The 22032-nt window shown below is 44.9% G+C and overlaps 1 protein-coding gene across 3 annotated transcripts in view; it reads left to right on the top strand.

Annotated features, from left to right (window-relative positions):
* Window positions 1-7239, top strand: part of COMMD7 (COMM domain containing 7) — a 43131-nt gene extending 35892 nt beyond the window's left edge. For all 3 annotated transcript variants that reach the window (XM_090286228.1, XM_090286227.1, XM_090286226.1), the window contains 6 exons: window positions 4195-4251; window positions 4331-4368; window positions 4846-4936; window positions 5252-5301; window positions 5902-5950; window positions 6485-7239. In XM_090286228.1, the coding sequence (XP_090142354.1) occupies window positions 4195-4251; window positions 4331-4368; window positions 4846-4936; window positions 5252-5301; window positions 5902-5950; window positions 6485-6561 (362 nt within the window). In that variant the 3' untranslated portion in view covers window positions 6562-7239. The remainder of the gene's footprint in view (window positions 1-4194; window positions 4252-4330; window positions 4369-4845; window positions 4937-5251; window positions 5302-5901; window positions 5951-6484) is intronic.
* Window positions 7240-22032: the final 14793 nt, after the last annotated feature.

Raw genomic sequence — 22032 nt, 5'->3', positions numbered from 1 at the left:
TGTAAACCATCCTAGATGGTTATCTGTGTTTAAAGGACATTCTCACATTTCACCAAATGATATGTTCTGGTGATTCCAGCCTTCAAATTCAGTTTTCGGTCTGTAACAGGGTCTAGGCTGCAGGCCTGCCTTGTGCTTAGTGCAAAGGAGCCACCAAAGGAAAAAGCAGAAAAGGAAGTTAAGAGTTATAGTCAAGAATACTGTATTATAAACTCCAAAATTGCTAAGAGACTAGATCTTAAATGTTCTCACCACAAAAAATAAAAGAAATAATTATGTGATGTGAAAGAAGTATTAGCTAATGTTATGGTGGTAATTATATTGCAATATATAAATATATCAAATCGATGCCTTAAACATATACAGTGTCATATGTCAATTAGATCTCAAAAATAAATGAGGGAATGGAAGGAAGAAATGGATTAAGGTCTTGAGGCCTAGCATGATGCAAATATATTTTTTAAGGAAAGAAGAGGAAGGGAGAGAGGGGAGGAGGGAAGGAATTACTTAAGGACTGGAGGCCTAGCATGATGCAAATACTATATATATATTTTTAATATTTATATTTAGAGAGGGGGAAGAAGAGAGAAAGAGAGAGAGAGAAACATCAGTGTGTCATTGCCTCTTGTGCACCCCCAACTGGGGAATGTGGCCCGCAACCCAGGCAGGTGCCATGACTGGAAATTGAACTGGTGACCCTTTGGTTCGCAGGCTGGCGTTCAAGATCAATTCACTGAGTCACACCAACCAGGGCACCAATACTATATTTTTAAGTATGGTTCCTGCCTGCCGGAAGTAATGGGCGGGTGGAGAACTGCCTTTTGGTGTCTAGTTGGGAGCCTTCATATTTAGTCACTGTCAAAGCATTGCCTGGTATTGCTTCACTGGGAGAGCATCTCAGAATGACCTGAGCTTAGGTTTCGGGACTCTGGCCTATAAGCTACTTGGCCTTTGCCAGCTGTTGTGTCCCTGGGCAATTTGTTTAACTGCTTTTTTTAAAGTAACATTTATTTTTTAAAAACATTTTTTAAATTTATTTTTAGAGAGAGGGGAAGAGAGGGAGAAAGAGAGAGAGAGAAACATCAATGTGTGGTTGCCTCCCGTGCGCCCGCAACTGGGGACCTGGCATGTGCCTGCAACCCAGGCATGTGCCCTGACTGGGAATTGAACCAGTGACCCTTTTGTTTGTAGGCTGGTGCTCAGTCCACTGAGCCACACCAGCCAGGGCATATTTTTTTAATTATAGAAAAATACAAGAAAGGAAATAAGTTCTGACTGGTAGCTCCATTGTTTCGAATGTCATCCCGATACGCCAAGGTTGCAAGTTCCATCCCCAGTCAGGGCACATACAAGAATCGACCAATGAATGCATAAATAAGTGGAACAGCAAATCAGTGTTTCTCTCTTCCTTCCTCTCTCTAAGATTAATGAATAAAAAACAGAGGAAACAAAAAAATGGCTCACAATTTTATCACCTTTACATTTTAAAAAACCTACAGCAACTAGAAAATTTTAAAATGACAGGAAGAAAAGTCCCACCCAAACCCTTTACCCAAAGATATCCTCTCAAGTTTTTTGTGGATATGTTCAGAAAAAAATGTGCCTTATATTTGCCTACTTAGCTATTGGATAGGATGTAATTGAAGCTATAAATAAGAATATTATACCGTCTTTATTTTCACAAAAGGAATCACACTGTGTACACTGCACTTTCATTTTCTTTTAATTATATCTTGCAAACTGGCACATTGAAAGCTATCTCCTTTTTAAAGGCTGCGTAGTATTCCATTGTATGGATTCTTTCAGAACATTTTTTTAGTGCCACTTTTCTAGGAGCTTGGGACAATAGCAATGCACAAAACAGACCAAGTTCTTATCAAACTGATGTTCTCACAGAAAAATTGACAATAAATGTCTAACAAATTGGGTAGTTATAAATGCAGTGCAGAGAAGTATAAAGGTATAAGTGAAGAGCAGCACCACTTGAAATAGAGTGGTCAAGGGAGCCTTTAAGAGATGAGATTCAAGCAGAGGCCAGAATGAAGAGAGGGAATGAACCATGTGCAGATTTGAGGGAGAGTGTTCCCTGCAGAGGAACCTGCAAGGGCAAAAGCCTGGTGGTAGGAACCTGCCTGGACTATTATAGGAAAAGCAAAGTAAGCAAGGGAGAGAGCTTAGAGGTTTTAGAGGAGGCCATCTCATGCAGGGCATTTTAAGCACTTTGCATTTCAGTGTAAGTGCAACCAGAGCTATTAGAGGGTTTTGAGCAGCAGAGGAGAGACACGGTCTGAATTAAGTTTTAACAAAATCACTTTGACATCCAGGCTCTGTGGATTCACCAAAATCACCTGACAGTTCCTGACTTTCTCGTTTTTAAAGATTTGAATTATTTATTTTTAGAGAGAGGGGGAGGGAGGGAAAAAGAGAGGGAGGGAAACATCAATGTGTGGTTGCCTCTCACGCTCCTCCAACTGGGGACCCGGCCCACAGCCCAGGCATGTGCCCTGATTGGGAATCAAACTGGCGACCTTTGGTTCACAGGTTGGCACTCAATCCATTGAGCCACACCAGCCAGGGCCGTTCTGACGTTTTATCTTTACTACTGACATTGCTAATGAGTTTCCCACATATATCTAAGTGTACTTTTGGGGTAAATCTGATGGGTGAATTCTTGGCAGTGCAATTGCTGACTATGTACATTTTCTAATTTTCTCCCCCCAAAGCTTGAACTTTAGTTTCCTGGTTAATTAAAGATTTCAGTGGTAATACCCACTTCAGAGTACTTCGGAATCATCAAGCAAAATGTAGGGTTTGAACTGGCTATACATGAAGGAGTTGTAAGTGTGATAGTTTGAGTTCATTGGATTGGCTAGGAAGTGACTCCCTTCTTGGAAGTCCTTTATGGCCAAGGTTTCCTGGGGTTTTGCCTTTTTTTATTTCACTGTGGCTTCCTTGCTCCATCTGATTTTGGAGATAAAAGATTTCCTCCCTTTGTTTAGATGCTTTATTTTGCAGGACAACAGCCTTTAGGATTGTTTTTTGGAGTAAGATGAGGGTGGGGACTTGGGTTTAGGGTATCACTTCAGGGCCCTCCCTGGATGGTGGTGGATGTCTTCTTGTTCTTTAATTAGTCATGTTCTGGAAGACTAAGATGTGGAAAATTTTAAGGTGGTTGTCAGATTGTTACTCCAGGCTGTCGCTGGCAAGTTAAACATTGAGACACCCAGATTGCTGGCAACACTTTATTTTCAGGAATTGGAGTTTGTGGGCAGAAAAAAGCACCTCCACAGGGGAGTATTCCAGGGCTGCAGAGGGAAAGGTTTGGTGCCCTCCTTGAAAGGGACTTGTTAATTGTAAAGGCCAAACTGTTTAGCTCATCTAGGTGTACTTCCTGAAAGTTGATTTTCAAGGGCAACACTATCCAATAGCACGTTCTATGTAAATGGAAATGGACTATAATCTGCACTGTCTAGGACCGTGACCACTGGGGCCATGTAGCTGTTGAGCACTTGAAATAGCTCGTGTGACTAAGGAACAGGATTTATATATATATTTATTTATTAAATATTTTACTTATTTATTTTTAGAGGGAGGGGAAAGGAGAGAGAAAGAGTGGGAGACAAACATCAATTGGTTGCCTCTTGCGCGCCCCCAACTGGGGACCTGGCCCACAACCCAGGCAGGTGCCCTGACCAGGAATCAGACTGGCAACCTTTTGGTCTGCAGGCAGATGCTCAGTCCACTGAGCCACACCAGCCAGGGTCTGAGGAACAGAATTTAAAATTTAATTTTAACAAATTTAAATAACCACACATGTTTAGTAGTTATGCACTACACAGTGCAGTTCTAGGCTGTTGCCCCTATGTCCAGCCTAACATTGAACTTCCCCCACTTTGTTCAGGGAATATGTGTCCTTATTCTTTCCTTAGATCAAGTACCCCCATCCTTAAGTTTATAAAGTCTTCTCTTCTGTCTCTAATGTCTTCCATACTTTTGGGGAAGGGGTGGGTAAATGCTTGTACAATAAACAAAATAGTCTGTCTTGTTCTCCACTTCTCCCAGCTGGATTGAGGTCTTCTAGCTGAGGTTTCCATATTCCTTTTGTCAACTGTATTATATAAGTTGTGCCCATTACATACTGTCAGCTGATTAACTGATTTGCCCTTTTTAATTGATTTCTCCCCTTTTTCCCAGGTGCCTTGAAGAAGAGTCTCACAGCTGAGCAGGTCCGGGCTGACTTCATAACTTTGGGTAGGTCATCACCAAGGTTGCTCAGAGTGACAGGCCTTGCAGCTCCTTATTATTAATGTCTCTCTATGTTCTCTCGTAGGTCTTAGTGACGAGAAAGCCACTTACTTTTCTGAAAAGGTATCATAATTCCTCTTAATCAAGCTTAAGATCGCTTGCTTTTATTTCATGAAAAGAAACAAATGGAAAATGCCTCCTAAGGAAAAGCCATCAATCACTGTGTGTCGTTTAGCCAGCTTAATGTTCTTCATTTGATTTCACGCAAATGACATACATCCAGCTTTTAAACTCAGCTATTTAGTGCATGTGTAATTTCTGTGCTTTTTTTTTTTTCAGTGCATTTCTCTGGTTTGACTGAACATAAATGTCATACAGTTGTTGTTCCAACATGGATTAAATCTTAGAATGAAAGAAAACATTTGTATTATCTTCTGCCCGTCTATAGTCCCACAACCGGCAGATCTGTGCATATAGACCAGCCCTTAGTTCTGCGTTCTTCCCACTGGATAAATAACTAAACGTTACTGTGTTGGGGGCGGGATGGAGCAGGAAGATTATTCCCATTGGTATAACTTCGGCTTTTTGTTTTTGTTTCAGTGGAAGCAGAATGCCCCCACCCTTGCTCGATGGGCCATAGGTCAGACTCTGATGATTAACCAGCTTATAGATATGGAGTGGAAATTTGGAGGTAACTAATTAAAGGCGGTCTTAGATCCTTTGGGTGGTAGAGGGTTGGGTTGCAGAGGCTTTTAGATGGCCTCAGTGGGGCAGAGGTGTCCTCCGTCCTCAGAGACTGTTGGGCAGCAGCTGCCTCTCTGTATTGCTGTCCACGTTCAGCAGCTGTTTCTGTCCTTGGCTCTTGATATGTTGACTTCCTGAAAAGCACATTTTACTTTCCTGATATTCACCGCCATGTTGCTTCTGTTGCAACAACCTGCAGGATTGGGGTCTTCAGAGTGAGTCCTCAGCCAGCCACTTACTTGTTTTTTCTTTTGTGTCATAGTGACATCTGGGAGCAGTGAACTAGAAAAAGTCGGAAGTATTTTTTTACAAGTAAGTCTTCCCCTGATCATTGAGAATGGGTAGATTTTTGACTTGGTTAAAAATTATTAAACCTACATTGAGTGTTTAAATATCCAATTAAATGGATGTTCCACTGAAGTGTCTTGTATAGCTCAGAGTAATGTGGTCAGCCAAAGACATGCTCACCAACATGCTTATTTTAGATTAATAGGATCCAGGTATTCTTAAAAGTTTAGTTGTTACTGTAACCATGGGACTTCCTAGAAGTTTTGGTGGACAATCCAGACTGCTCCTATATAACTCTCAAGTTAGAAACTGGGTGCTTTGCCCTGGCTGGGTAGCTCAGTTGGTTAGAGCATTGTCCTGATATGACAAAGTTGCAGGTTTGATCCCTGGTCAGGGCATATACAAGAACCAACCAATGAATGCCTAAATTAGTGGAACAGCAAATTGATATTATTACCTCCCTCCCTCTCTCCTTTCCCCTCTCTCTAAAATCAATAAATTAAAAAAAATTTTTTTTTAATTAAACTGGATGCTTTGATGTTTAAGTGAAAGTTCAGGTTTCAAGAATTTCTTTACGCTGCTGTCATTTTAATTTTAATTTTTTTATTTCTTCTTTTTAATCAGTTAAAACTGGTGGTTAAAAAAGGAAACCAAACTGAAAGTTTATATATAGGTGAGTCCAAATCCCCATTTGAACCTTTCACTCTCTCTCTGTGCTCTTCACTCAGTGGACTTCTGTAGCCCACCACACATCATTTCTCCCAGAAAAAAATTTATTGCTAAGCTGTATCATAACTACTACCTTTCCTCTCCTAAAAGATGGTACAAAGATCATTAATAAGCCATTGGCAAGTTGGAGACCCCAGAACTAAAGCATCTTTCTGAAAAAGGGGAAGGGGTGGAAAGTAATGGCAAAGACTGAAGAGCAAGAAGCTCTTGCTGTAGAAGTCACATTGGAACGTCCTGAATACTGTCCTTGTGTCTCTATGCTGTGGAGTTGGGCCATTCTCAACCCCCTCCTTTTTTATGGAGCTGAGAACCTTTCTATGTTCAAGGCTCCCAGCTTTTTATTATAATCAGTTACCCATCAAGACCTGCTTGGTTGTAGCAAGCCAGAAAAGAGGGGAAAAAAAAATCTCTGGGTGGAAATTAATTTTCTTGGCTGATTCTATGGACTTTTACCTGAAGCTGAATTTTCTTTCCCCAGAATTAACCTTGCCTCAGTTCTACAGCTTCCTGCATGAGATGGAGCGAGTCAGAACCAGCATGGAGTGTTTCAGCTGATTTCTGTCCCCCTGCGTCGCCACCTTACCCTGTCCCCTGCCACCTCCTCTCCTTTGGGTGACTGCCCTGAGAAGCACCTCACTCACAGGCCTGTGGGGCACTGATTCGGCCCTGCTTGCTTCTTGGGAGCCCAGGTGCGAAGGTTTCTGAAAAACAACAGGATTAAGTACTTAAGGAGCCCTACACAATTACCCTCTAAACTCCTTGTTAAGGAAACCTCTGCCACCTAGCTCCCAGGACCCCTGTTAGATATTCAGAAAGGCTATTGCATCTCAGATTCAGGGAGGAAATAAGTGAGTCACCTCCCCATCAAAGTTCCAGAGTAAACAAATGGTGCTGTCGCTGAAGATACACGCTTGTCTCCTCCCCACAAAAGCTGGGACGTGTTTATGGTGAGGAAGAGGCTGACTCTATGAATGGCAAGCGGGGAGTCCCCAGCAAGATTTCTACACTTTATGACTGTGGTGGTGCATTGCTAATCAGTTTTCAATGGGGCATCTATGTATAAAAACATATTTGGCCTACTCTGAAAAGAAGTAAGGCTAAACTGTCTTGATTTCTGCTTTTGCCCTATTGTGTTATAATGAGGCAGGCCTTTGGGGGCTGTTTTAGGTTGTTTCGGTTCAAGCTGACCACCTCTGTTGGTTAGTTGATTAATAAAAATGGTTCCAATGAAAAGGTCTGCATCCAGTTATCTTTATGTATGGATTAAAGAGTCATCTGCCTTGCAGAGAACTAATGCTCTGATCTTCAAAAATTATCTCCCTGGTTTTGGTGACGGCCCTGGGTCTTCAGTGAAATTAGCTTTGGTTTGAGATTGGAATTCATAAGAGCAGTTCTGGGGAAACTCAGGTTAAAAACATGAAAAGCAGCGCATATGTCTGCTTTGTGTTCAGATGAGCTTAACCCCAACCCTAGCATGTAACTTCCTCCTACCTCTCCCCTCAGAAATTAAAAAAGTTTTTGAATAGGTACTATATACCCATGATTCAAAAGGTACAGTCTCAGTAAAGTAATTCCTTCTCACCCCTCCATTTCCCAGTTACCTAATTCTGTGGGTAGCAAGCACTGTTGCTAGTTCATTCTGTGTTCATCTGTAGATTTTTTATGCATTTGCAAATATGTATGCATAGAGTTTTGACTTTTCTCACCACACAAATGGTAGCATACTACACACACAGCGTCCTGCACCTTACTTTTTTCCACTTAACTTGGAAGTCATTCCACATCAGAACAGAAGGCAGCTTCATTCTTTGTAACAAATATACCATGCTTCTTCAAATGGATGATTTATTTAGCCATTTCCTACTGATGGGTGTTTAAGTTGTTTTTATTCTTTTTCTCTTGTAAGCAGTTCTGCAACTGAATATTTTGGTAGCTATGCCATTTTTCATGCATTGAAGTACATTTATAAGGTAAATATATGGATGTGGAATTGCTGGGTCAAAGAATACATTTATCAAAGAATATTAAAAGGAATAAAGCAAAATGTCCCTCTGCCCTATTCCCCATTTACTCAATTCCCCTACTGCCACCTCCAACAAGTGACCCCTCCTATTAGTTTCTTAGGTGCCCTTCTATAGGGTTTCCCTTGACATGTAAGCAGTAGGAATTTAAAGTTTTACCTTTTTTTGTTGTTTACACAAATGATTATATACTATACATACTATTTTTAGTATATCTTGGAAATCTTTCCTTCAGTACATAGAGTCTGCATCCTCTTCTGTAGTTGCAGCATATTCTCAAATGTGAATTGGTCATAACCAATATTTTCATTTTTGCTAAATAGTGCCAGTATTAGGATTAGGGTTCTCCAGAGAACAGAACCAGTCAACAGGGTGTGTGTCTCTGTGTGTGTGTGTGTGTAGAGAGATTGATTCATTTATTTTAAAGCATTGGTTTACATGAATTGTGGAGGCTCTGTAAGACCAAAATCTTCAGAGGAGGCCAGCCAGCTAAAGACACAGGGAGGAGTTACAGATCCAGTCTAAAGGCAGTCTGCTGGCAGAATTCCTTCTTGCTGGGGAAGGCTGGAGAGTTAGTTTTTTTCTGAAGACCTACAACTGATTAGAGGGGGCCCATCCACATAATGGAGGGGAAACTACTCTGATTTAAAAGTGTACCAATTTAGATGTTACTCTCACCCAAAATACACTTTCACAGAACCACAGAATAATATCTGGGAATAGTGGTGCACTCCAGTTAATACACGAAATTAACCATCACAGTGCCAAACTGACCTCTGCAGAGATTATTCCAATTTATGTAATATTACTGTCCACAACTACGAAAGAAGAGTAAATTGGTGCCTTTGGACAGAGTATCCAAGAGTGTTCATGAGGTTTCTGAGGGCCTCATGTGCCTGATATTATTAGGATCTAATATAAAAAGAATTTAGAGAATGTCGGAACAGGGACCTAACTGGTGTGGCTCAGTTGGTTGGGCACCAGCCGGCAAAGTGAAAGGCCCCCAGTTTGATTCTCAGGGTACATGCCTGGTTTGTGGGCTCATCCCTAGTTGGTAACTGATGGATGTTTCTCTCCCTCTCCCTCTTTCCCTCTCTCCCTTCCTTTCCCTTTCTCTAAAAATACATAAATAAAATGACCAGACAGGAAGGTACCTAAAATATAATTAGTTGAATTCACTCATATTACAGATGGGGAAATGGAGACCTGGAGACTGAAACGGGATTACTGGCCAGTGTCAGTGCTGCCCCATGAGCCATGGGGTCCTGCTTGTTTCAGAAATGGGATTCTAGGTGACCTGGAGCAGATTTAGTCTAGCAAACCATCCAGGGATCCAGTCAGGGTTCTCTGTAAGAGTTGCACCTCACTGGCTGCTGGACAGATTCTGAACAAGGAGCTCCTTGCGCTGCCTAGTTCAGGCGCTCCTGCCCCACCTGGATCACAACAGTGGCTTCCCGATATCTGCCCAACCCCCTTCCCCAGCCTTCAACCTCACAGCTTCTACAGTCTGGCCTGTTTCTTGAATGAGCATTCTTATGGGCAAATCTCATGTCAGCTGACCGATCCAGACATTCATGTCTCTTCATGGTATCCAGGGTAAAATCCAAACTCAGCACACCAAGCCCCATAGTGTGGCCCTGCCTACATCTTCCACCACTCCCATTTCCTCTGCCTCCTAGCAGGTGTCCTGTGTACTACAGAATCCAGTCTACCAGATGCTAACAGCCACCAGGCCATGAGGCCATCTGCCCCTTCTTCCCCTGGGCCTACAGTGCTCTCCACACTTTTAAGCTGTAGTGTCCAGGCACTCCAGAGGGCCTGACTGCTCTGTGCCATAATAAACACCCCTCGGGTCTCCTCCAGACCTCTGCTGCAGGGCCCAGGGCTGGAGGCTCTAGAGTCAGACCGCCTGGGTCCCAATTCTGCCCCTGTTACCAACTGTGTGGCCTCAGGCAACTCCTAACCTCTCAGAACCTTAGTTTCCCCATTTGTAAGCCAGGTGTAGTTCTTGCCTCACGGGGTTATTGGGTAGATCACTTGGCACAATGCCTATTAAACCAAAGGTTGAGCTCTTCATTATCAAATTTTTATAATTTTTGGTTTTCAAGCTTCTCTTCTCCACTAGCCTGTGGGCTTCTTGATAAGAGATTTGTTTTCAGCTCAGTAACTCCAACACTTAACATTGGTCAAACTCCAACACTTAGCATTGGTCAGCTCCACTCCTGCCCAGCCCCACCTGGTCATAGCCCTGACTGTTAGTTAAAATGAAATGAGGCTGCGGGTAGACCTTCCTTGGCAGGACCATTAACAAACCAACCTGCCTGGCTTTAGAATAAACCTGGGGAAGTGGGTTTGATTGTTGCTGTGTTTTAACATAGATCATAGATGAGTCTTCAGAGTAAGGCAAACAGGCTGGTCACGCATCTTCCAAGAGCAGTGGAACACCTTGCTCCCTGGTTCACAAACATTCTTGGGAGTAGGGTGGTGAACTGAGTACACAGATAACCAACAATCTGTCTTTTAAGGACCCCATTTCTATCGAGAGGAGATTCTACCTTCAATCCCATTTGCTAGAGTTCAGGCCCCATTATGAACCCCAAGAACTATTCCAGCCCCTCTGTTGTATCGGAATGCTGTCACAAAAAAAAATCTGTTGAATAGGAGAATTGACCAGGGCCCATAGGCTGTTAGGCAGGGATTTGGCCACAAGGCTGGGGAAATTGAGCAGGTTTTTTCTAACTTCGTCTTTGCATCAATTCACTCTTGCTCCTATTCTACTTAGAAATCTGCTGTCTGTTAACCTGGTCTTTAGCTGTAGGTTATTATTTTATATTCTATTTACTTTTGGAGCACAGTGTTTCTTAAGATGGCGATGGTCAGGCCAAGAGAAAATCAACCAGAAATACCTGTATTCTTTCCCTGGAGGAAAAAGGACTGTCTGGTTGGGGGAAACATTTACCGTTCAGTTCTGACACTGTTGTTTCTTTTTAACTCTGTTAATATTTTTTAAAAAGAAAACAAACAAACAGGTGATGACAAGGAAAATCTCCGAATAGTCCAGATGGTCAGCTGCCCCCCGGTGGGACCAACTGCCTCAAACACAAGCATCTGCTGAGGCACAGAAATGGGCTTTTCAAAGGACAGGTGACCCGGCCACAAATATTTTCCTAAGCATATTTGCTCTTTCCCAGATTGGATTTTTTTTTTAAAGGTCATATTTCACAGAGGTATTTCAAAAGTCTGTAAAAAGTGCCACAGATAATGATGGATAATACCTTAGATACGGGCAGCACTAGACTTTTTTCAGGGGAGTCAAGTTTATTACGGCATATTTTACATACAGTAAAATCCACCCTTTTTAAGTGTACAATTCAATGAATTTTGTTAAATGTGTAGTCATGTAACCACCACGACAATCAAGATATAAAATATCTATCACCCCAAAAAAGATCCCTCGCGAGACTTTAGAGTCAGTCCCCTCCCCTCACCCCCAGTGTTGGCAGCCACTGACCTGATTCCTAGCCCCAGTTTGCCTTTTCCAGAATGTTGTATAAATGGAATAATTCACTATATAGTCTTTTATGCTTAGCTTCTTCTCCTAAGCATAGTAATTATCTATGTTATTGACATGTCAGTAGTTTTTTTCCTTTTTAAGCCTGGCTTGTATTCTATAATATGGATACATCCCAGTTTTTGTTTTTTGTTTCATCTGTTTTTATAAAGATTTTAAAAAATATTTTATTTATTTTTAGAGAGAGGGGAAGAAAAGGAGAAAGAGAGGGAGAGCAACATCAATGTGTAGTTGCCTCTTGTGCACCCCCAACAAGGGACCTGGCCTGCAACCCAGGCACGTGCCCTGACTGGGTATCAAACTGGAGACCCTTTGGTTCACAGGCTGGCATTCAATCCACTGAACCACATTAGCCAGAGATATTTTCTTTAAGATTTTATTTATTTATTTTAGAGAGATGGGAAGGGAGAGAGGGAGAGAAACATTGATGTGCAAGAAATACATCAATCTATTGCCTCTCGCATGCCCCCAACTGGGGACCTGGCCTGCAAGCCAGGCATGTGCCCTGACTGGGAAATGAAACGGCGACCTTTTGGTTCAAAGGCCGGCACTCAGTCCACTGAGCTACACCAGCCAGGGCTTTCTGGTCTATTTACCAGTGTCCAATGGACTGGGTTGTTTCCTGCTTCGGTGATTATGACCAAAAAACAACTATAGTTTCTGGCATTCATCCCATCACATACATAATCTTGTTTGAAGATCAGGACACCCTGAGAGTTGGGTGGTGTCATACCAGTGTCTGAGAAAAAGGACACACCAAGGGTTACACTTGCATGAGGTCACATGACATTAATTGGAACTTTGGTCTTCTAACTCCCAACTGGAAAGGATATTGTTTGTTTTTTTACTAAGATGTAATCCACATTCCATAAAATTCCAGTAAGAAAGGTTTAATAGAACTTACATAAATTAGGAAGTATTACAAAGTATTACACCCCCATTGAAACATCTCCAAGAATATTTTATTTCTCATTCTGTGTTAAAGCAGGAGGTATCTTAAAATATCATCTCCTGATTCAAATGGGGCTCTTTTGAACCATGGGCAAGTCCACAATGAATAAAATCTAGTCCAAAATAAACTAAAATTTAGCAAATAATTGAAAACAATATAGTATCTGGCAATAGAGGTTTACTTATATACTTTATGGTATAGGTATATAATGGAACAAAATGCAACCACTGAAACTAATATTGAGGAAGACAATATTATGAAAAGGATAATGATCATGATGTGAGGCCTAAAAAGGTTACAAAGTAGTAAGATCAATATGAACCTACTCTTTTTTTAAAGATCATATTTATTTATCTTTAGAGAGAGGGAAATGGAGGGAGAAAGAGAAGGAGAGAAACATCCATGTGAGAAACATCAATCGGTTGCCTCTCATATGCCCCCAAACAGGAACCAGACCCACAACCCATGCATGTGCCGTGACCAGGAATTGAACTAGCAACCTTTCACTTTGCGGGATGACACTTAACAAACCAAGCCACACTGGTCAGGGCAAGGTGAACGTACTCTTGTAAAAAATGTTTACACTGATTAACTAAGTGGATATAAAGAAAAACATTATTAGTAGTTACTTCTGGGTCATGGACGTGCACATTTTTTTTTTCTTTTGCTTATTTGTAGTTTCCAACTTTTTCTTTTTAAAATTTTTTCTCTTTTTCTTGCTCTATTACAGTTGTCCCCATTTCCCCCACATTGTTCTCCCCTGCCCCATCCACCCCTGTCCCTCTTCCACTAAAATTTTCAACATAAGCATAAATTAGTGTGCTTTATTTATAGAGATAATACCTGAAGGGTACACAATAATACATTCAAACAGAACTGAAAAAGAGCCCTGGCTGGTGTGGTTCAGTGGATTGAATACTGGCCTGGGAACCAAAAGGTTGCCAGTTTGATTTCCAGTCAGGGTACATGTCTGTGTTGTGGGCCAGGTCACTGGTTGGGTGTGTGCGAGAAGCAACCATACATTGATGTTTCTCTCCCTTTCTTTCTCCCTCTCTTTTCTTCTCTCTAAAAATAAATAAAATATTTTTAAAAAGAACTGAAAGAAGATAAAAAGTTCAAACAACTTCCTTCCCTGCCCCCTAGATTGCTAAGAACATCTATTATATTTGTAAAAAATACATTTTTTCAAACCTAAACAATAGAATTTCCTCCACACCAACCACCTGAATTATTTCTAGGTGCCTTGTCCCTAACAAGGCCCTGATGATTCTCTAGGCCCATACCTGGGAGTCATCAGTCCCTCCAGCCGATGGTCCCACTTCTCTCTCAAGGACCCTCTGGAACAAGCTCCTTACCATTTCTTTGCATTGCCTGTCCCATCTTGACAGTCAACAGCAGATTCAGAAAAGCTTAGTCATAACACTATTTTCATAAAATCCAGCAGTTAGAAAAAGGGAAAGGAAAGCGAGGGGAGGAAAGGGGAGAAGGAAGGGAAGAAGGGAAGGAAAGAAGAGAGGAAAGAAGCTTTAATTCTTTCCTTCTCAGAGCTTGCATTACTTCTTTTATTTTTTTTAAGATTTTATTTACTTATTTTTAGAGAAAGGGGAAGGGAGAGAGAAGGAGGGAGAGAAACCTCAATGTGCCATGCTCCCAACTGGGGACCTGACTGGGAATCAAACCAGCGACGTTTTGGTTCGCAGACTGGTACCCAATCCACTAAACACCAGCCAGAGCTACGTTACTTCTTTTAATGCTTCCTGCTAATGTAGAATGAGTTTGAGTTTTGAAGTCAGACTTGGGTTCAAATCCACCTCTTACCACCTGTGTTCACAAATGCAGTCATTCAATGAGAATATTGGCCACTTGCTGTGTACCAGCTCCAGAGCTAAGCTGTGTGTGATATTTACTTCCCTGTACCTTTGAGGCTCATCTAAAAGGGAGAAAGTGTTTACCTTACAGGGTAATTGTGAGGATTGAATGAGGTGTCTCTGTAAACCACCAAGCCCAGTGCCTACTTCAGAGCGGAACTTCATCTATCTTTGGGTTGTTAGGTTTAAGCCACAGTATTTGGAGAAAAAGGAAAATGAAACATAATAAAAATTTTCACCTCAGGACTAAATGAATAGCTAAACCAGCAGTTTTTGACATGTGGTTTCTAGACCAACATCAACATTACCTGGGAACTTGTTAGAAATGCACATTCTTGGGCTCCACCCTAGACCTACTAAGTCGAGAACTCTGCAGGAGAGACACAGTGATCCGTTTTTTTAACTAGTCTTTGGAGGGTGATTTTGATGCATGCTCCAGTGTGAGAACCACTGGGCTACATACACCATCCCCTACCTTAGAGAGACCCCTGAATAGGTCTTTATCAATATACAATATGACCAGCCTATGGGACTCTGCCAAGAGATGCCTCTGGACTGTGGGCTGTGCAGCCTTGAAATAAACCTGAAGTTAGGGACATCCCTGAAAACACCCTGGTGTTCTCTGAGTTGCTCAACCAGTGTACAGCAGCCTCAGCATCAAATATTCTCAATATCACATATTCTGCCTCCTTGTCCCTTTGAGAACTCTTTTTTTTTTAAAGATATTATTTATTTATTTTCAGAGAAAGGGGAAGGGAGGGAGAAAGTGAGGGAGAGAAACATCGATGTGAGAGATAAACATCAGTTGGCTGCCTCTTGAAGGCTCCCAAATGGGGGACCTGGCCCACAACCCAGGCATGTGCCCTGACTGGAAATTGAACTGGCAACTTTATGGTTCACAGGCTGACACTCTATCCACTGAGCCACACCAGCCAGGGCCCTTTGAGAACTCTTATACTGGTTAGATCTTTTTCATGGGTTTTTGATTTGGAAATAATTGTCCTTGTAACTATGCGCAAGGCACGGTGCCAGGGCTATGGGGGCGCAGTGAATTAGGAGACTTGGCCTCTCATCGTTGAGGAACTTGGAAGTCAACTTCAAGAAACTAGAGCAACACACAGTAAATCGTCAATTCCTGTGGACGCACTGTGAGTGGTGAACGAGGAGGACGCTGGGGTACAGTGCCCAGTGAAGAGAAGGGGCGAGTTGTTGAGGGGGCCCCACTGCAGGCCCTGACAGCCCAGGAGAAGGGGGTCCTAGGGCCACACTTCCCTTCCACAGGGCCCCTGTGTAGAGGAGATCATGAAGCTGCCCCTGACCTCTTTGGAGAGCCCCGTTTACCTACTGTTGACTAAATAAAGGCTTAGAGAGGCTTATGGAATAAGGCAGCTTTCACATCAAAGGGCTCTTACAAAACAGCCTGGTGATGAGTTAAGTACAAATGAATCAGAAACAGATGGACTCAATTTCCTAGAAAATACCCCTGGGCTTCCACAAGAAGAGGGAAAGTGCTCAGCTGAAGGAATTGTGGGTTTTTGCTGATCCTAAAATATGCTCAGTGATTTTGCCTGAAACAGAGCCGAGATGTTGGGACTCCGTCAGGCTCCAAGTCATCAGAAACCCCAGGCTGGAATCCCGCCTGCCCATCAGCTGATTCCTAGCAGCCCCCTCACCAGCTCTCATCAGTGACTCTGATAGAGACCCCCATCAACTTCGTCCTGCTCTGGGTTTAAAAGGTTGGACAGAAGTGCCAGTGAGACTATCCTCTCTTCTGTGTTGGCTACCCGGCTATAAAATTCAGGAGTTAATTTAGATGATCTCTTAAGGCCTTTTCAGCATGCATGTTCCATGAGTAATAATAGCAAGAATTGCCAATATTTACTGGGTGATTCCTTATGCTAGGCACTGTCTTGAGTGCTTTGTATACAATTAAGGACTGCAGCGAGGGTGTCTTCATTCACACCAGATCCGATGGCAAGCTCTACAACCTGGCCCGTCTACGAGCCAAGAACAAAGTCAAAGAGGTGCTCATCCGTGAGATGCTCTTCGCCAACGACGCAGCTTTGACATCACACTCCGAAGAGGGACTCCAGCAGCTAGTCACTTGCCTTTCCCACGCATGCAAGGAGTTCGGACTAGCCATCAGCCTGACGAAGACGAATGTTATGGCTCAAGGCACGGGGACTCCCCCATGCATCACCATCGACGGGTACACCCTGGAGGTTGTCAACGACTTCACTTACCTCGGGTCCACCATCTCGAGCTCTCTGTCAGTCGACTTGGAGGTCAACCGGAGAATCGCCAGGGCAGCCACAGTTATGGCCAGACTGAACCGGCGAGCGTGGAACAATTCCAGCCTCACTGAGAAAACCAGACTGCGCATCTACCAAGCCTGCGTACTCAGCACTCTCCTCTATGGCAGCGAGACGTGGACCACCTACGCAAGGCACGAAAGGAAACTCAACAGCTTCCACATGAGGTGCCTGCGACGCGTCCTGCATGTCGCCTGGCAGGATAAGGTCCCCAACACCGAGGTGCTGAAGCGAGCCAACATGAGCAGTTTGCATGCAGTTCTTAGTGAGAGACGCCTCAGGTGGCTCGGCCATGTCAAAAGAATGGATGCAGGCCGTATCCCCAAAGACCTCCTCTACGGCAAGCTAGCAGAAGGCAAGAGGATGACAGGGCGCCCAAAACTGCGGTTCAAAGACATCTGCAAAAAGGACATGACACAATGCTCCATCAATCTCAACACATGGGAAGTTCAAGCAGACGACCGCCTAGCCTGGAGGCTCGCGGTCAGGCAAGGTACGTCAGGTGCAGAGGCTGCGCGCAACGAGGAGGCGGTCCAGAAAAGATCGAGGCGGAAGCAGCGTCAACAGCAGCAACAACGGCCATCTGCCTTCACCTGTAACAAGTGTGGCAGGGATTGTCACTCCCGAGTCGGACTGCACAGCCATTCTCGGCGGTGCAGATAGACTCTCAAGAAGCTACGCCATCGTCTCTCGAGACGGACGGCTGCCGACGACGACGACGACGACGATTCCTTATGCTAGGCACTGTCTTGAGTGCTTTGTATACAATAGCTTGCTTTACTGCTTTTAGCAACCCTGAGTCAGAACTATAATTATCTCCATTATACAGATGAGGAAACTGAGGCTCAGAGAGTAAATAACTTTCCCAAAGGCCCACATCTGGTGTACAGTATAATCTGGATTTTAACCAAGTGACAAGGCACCTCTTGCCAATTTCTAGACTGTCAATTCCTGGATTTGCATTCTTGTGACAACCTTCTAGTCCTTGGGTTGGTACTGAATAGTCAGTCCCCTCTCTGACTGCCCTGCCTAAGGCTCCTGTTCTCTCAAAAGGTTTTTGCACCTGGCCAAAGTCACCTGAAAATGCACCTTACCTTTGCTTACCCTCTGCTCCCCCAGATTCCTATGTGCTTGTGTTTAGATGCTGGGGACACACAGCTTTGCTCTCAGGGAGGGGACATCAACTCCAGGGCAGTGTGACAGATGCCCACTGGGGGAGGTGTGTGGGACACAACCTAGGAGCCCAGAAGGGACATGTCTGGCTGACTGGGGAGAGGCACCAACATGAGTGAGGTAAGCAGGCAAGATGGGGTGCTGGTGCCGCTGCGGTGGGGAGCGTTGCCTTGCAGGGGGGTGGGGAGGGGCATGGCACTTGTGGAAGAATTAGATGCAGAGTAAGATGACAGGGGCTGCCTGGGGTGAGTGTTAGGAAAAATGGCAGGAGAGGAGGTCAGGAAAAGAGTCAGGGGCCAGATTGTACCAGGAAAGCCTTAGGACTTGGTTCTTCTTTTTTTTTTTTAAGAATGGAAAAATGAGAAACTGATGGACAGTTCATTTCTTTAAAAAAAAATTATTTATTTATTTGTTTATTTATTTTATTTTACTTTTTGAGAGAGAGGGGAAAGGAGAAAGAGAGGCAGAGAAACATCACTGTGTGGTTGCCTCTCATTCGCGTCCCCAACTGGGGACCTGACGTGCAACCTAGTCATGTGCCCTGACTGGGAATCGAACCAGTGACACTTGGCGGACTTGGTTCTAAAAGGAATCATGGGCAGGCGTCAAACAGGAGAGTGACAGGAGCATCTGTGTCCTGCCTTCTGGTCTTGCCCCCCTTGCTGTCTCCCAGCTCAAGTGGGAGTGAAGGCATTAAGGGCAGGGGATGTGTCCAAAGCATTTCGTAAGAAGAGCTCAGGCAGGGTTCACTAACAGTGCTGGTGATGGCAGTTGGGTGGCCTTGACCCTGAACATCCACCTCCTGCAAGCTGACCCAGGTCCTCTGACTTGAGACAGCTAGAATAGTCCAGAAAGCAAGCATCTGGGCAGTGGTCCCTAACCCTGGCTGCACCGTAGAATCACCTGGGGAATGGTTGAAGAACACCAGTGTAGGATCTCTGCTAGCAGAAGGGTCTGGCATCAGCATTTTCAGAAGTTCCTCAGATCATTCCAGGGCATGGCCAGGGCTTGGAATCGCTGACCACCCCTGGTGTGGTGTGCATCAGAGTCTCCCTGGGCACTTGCTTTACTCCAGCTCAGACCTGTGAAATCAGCATGGAGTGGAATGGGGAGGGATCAGGGCAGCTGCGTTTTTAACATGCTCCCTAGGTGATTTTAATGTCTGTACAATATTGAGAACCCTTGATCCTATCATTTGGATATATTTGCTTTGGCTCCTAATGTCCTCTGAGTCCTGGTGGGTGCATGGTAAATGCTGATTAGAGATTGATCAGGAAGGTGACTCAGATTCAGTTTGAAACCCCTCTCATGAATCGGCAAGTGTTTGATGACTCCTCCACTCTTGGAGGCGCAAGTAGAAATAATGGCAGTTTGCGGAGTGTGTTACAGAATGCTCTCGTACGCCATCCACTGTCAGGGCGCTTATCTGAGTGGGTGGGGCAGAGTAGCCCTGTACCTGGGCTCCAAACTCCTGGCTCCACCCTGACCCTTTGTGTTGCTCTTCTGAGCCTCTCTCTCATGAAGAGAATGTGTTTGATCATTTTAACTGGTTGATTTGGTGGTTGCTATGGTCAGAGGACAGAGGAACCTGAGTGCCAGCCTCAGGGGTTCTGTTCATATACAGTGAGAAGTCATTCAGTTTTCATATAACGAATATTTACCGAGGGTGTGCTAGGCACCAGGCATGTGCTAGGCCTTGGGGGCACCATGTGAGAAAAATCAACATCATGGGATTACTCTACATGTGGAGACAGACAGTAGATAGGTAAAGAAGTACATAATTAACTTGCTATGGGCTAGGATAGGAACTATTTTCATGCAAGGATAGGGAATGTGTGAAGGGGGCTTCTTATGGTGGTCAGGGAAGGTCTCTTTGAGGAGGAACCTAGCCCTGCAGAATGATAGGAGCCTGACATGTAATGAATGGAAGAGAGACCAGGTGGCATGTGCAAAGGCCCTGAGGCATGCTTGGTGTAATTGAGAAACAAGGAGGCCAGAGTTGCTGGAGAAGAGGAGCATGGGGAAGTGTAAGGAGGGTGGAGGTTAGCAGGGTCCAGGCATGCAGGGCTGGTTAAGGAATTCATTCTTCAGCAGGAAAGCAGCCAGCATTTTATCTCCCAGGTAAGAGAGTCCATCAAGGGTTTAAATGATGGGGAATGAAAAGAACAACAGGGAATATCATCACAATTCAGGCACGTGTCTAGCAAGGTATCCTGAGAGCCTCTAGCCGTCCAACATAAACTGAAGATAAAGAAGTGCCACCACTGGCATGGCCATGACAGCGCAAACCTTTTGGAAGCCTTGTTGCTGCCATTTGTTCATAACTGAGTGAAGTCGTTGCTCTTCTTGACTCTGCCATTGTGCCCAGGGTAGACGACCAGTAAATTCTGATTTACCGAGGCTGAGCTGGCCTCATTTCATGGTGGTCTCATTCTTCTTTATTCCAGGAGAGAAGTGTCAAGTGGCTGGGGGAAAGGTGAGAGGGAGGGGGCTGGAGGCAGTGTGCTTGTGTGGTTGGCTGGGGACAGTGGTTGGGGTGAGACTGGGAGCTGGGTGCTGGGACGGTGTCATATTTTATGAATGATTTCCTGACAGGTAGAGAGGCTGACTCAGCTGGCAGCCTCCCGAGGGCTGGTGTGTGGGGCCTGCTTTTCCGGAGCCGAATACTAATCAGCCTGGGGCAGCTGGCTCAGGGAAGGAAGGGCCTCCAGCTCAGTGGGGAGGACAACCATGCATCCTTGGCGGTTTTTCTCCCCAGAGCTTTTCTTAGCTTTTCTGTGGTGGGCTGTGCGGGAGGGAGCAGGACCCACCTGCCCTCTCTCCTCCTCCTCCTCTTTCTTTCCCTTCTGGCTGCTGCTCCTCCCCACCACGCTCCTCCTCAGAGGCCTGCTGTCAGCAGCTTTCAGCTCCATCGCACCTCATACATAGCACACACACGGCACTGCCTTCAGCAGACCTGTGTCTATGGGAGAGGGTGAAGGCTGCTCTCCAAGAAGCCCTCTGCGCAGCTAGCCTCTGCCCTCAGGAGGCTCTGGGGGATGGGGCTGAGCTCTCAGCAACCTGGGAGGAGGAAGAGAGGAGGGATTCTGCTTTCTCCATCCCTGCACCAGCCCCTGGGAGTTCGCTCCCCAGAGAATTCCCTCTCTGACTGTGCCATCTCCCCCAGGTCAGAGGGGTCGTTCCAGAGAGAAGCCTGTGCTGGGGGGCAGGGTGGGAGGATTTCCAAGCCTGCCTCAGAGCCTGGGAAGAAGATGTGTGTTTCTGCGCATGGGTGTGTTTGCCACCAGAGAGGGAAGGGAATCTGTGGAATGACTGTCCAGCTACCCAGTACGTGTCAGCGAGGCCTGTCATCTCCTGCCAGAGGCCCAGGCAGAATTTTCCATTCTGTAGGGGTTTTTCATTGAGTTATTACTACAAAAGAAAGCAGCAGTTATTATTTTCCTCATTTTACAGATGAAGAAACAATCTCAGAGAGGTGACTCCCTAACTCCAGCTTTGCCTGGAAGAGTCTGCACGACCTTGGGAAAGTCACTGGCCTTCCTGGGCCTCAGAGAAAGAGGTCCACGACTCACATCCTGCCTCAGTCCTAAGGGCTCAGGGGAGATAAGGATGCCTCAGTCCTAAGGGCTCAGGGGAGATAAGGATGTCAGGGACACCCAGTTTCCTCCCTCTCAGGTGGTGATTAGACTGGGCCTGCTGTAATTATCAACACTCGGAAGCAATTTGCAGGCGACTGCAGGTGGTGGGAGCAGAGGGGAGGGGGACGCCTCTGGGACCCTAGGAAATCTAGTTGCTGTGGAGCATGTGGGTCAGGGTGTTGTCCAGGATTGTCTGCAGGCAGGGTCAGGCCTGCCCCCTCATCCTGCTCTTTGCGCCTCACCCCTGGGAACGGGCCCACCCTGCTGGCTGGGAGGGATCAGAAGTAGCAAGGGTGGCTGGTGATGCTAGAACTAAGAGGAAATAAGTTGGCAAAGGTACACACACTGGATCCCTGGAAGCCCCTGTCACTGCTACCTCGGAACCAGCATGTGGCCTTTCCTCTTTTCAGACCTACGCTTATGCCTGGGGGCCCATGGGCCAGTCACTCACCTCTCTGTGCCTCAGTTCCCCCATCTCTCAAACGGGAGCA

Source organism: Furipterus horrens, unplaced genomic scaffold, assembly GCF_987537825.1.
Source record: "Furipterus horrens unplaced genomic scaffold, mFurHor1.1.pri manual_scaffold_8, whole genome shotgun sequence".
Taxonomy (NCBI): Eukaryota; Metazoa; Chordata; class Mammalia; order Chiroptera; family Furipteridae; genus Furipterus; species Furipterus horrens.
Note: the sequence above shows the minus strand (reverse complement) of the source record. Positions and strands in the feature narration are given on the sequence as shown.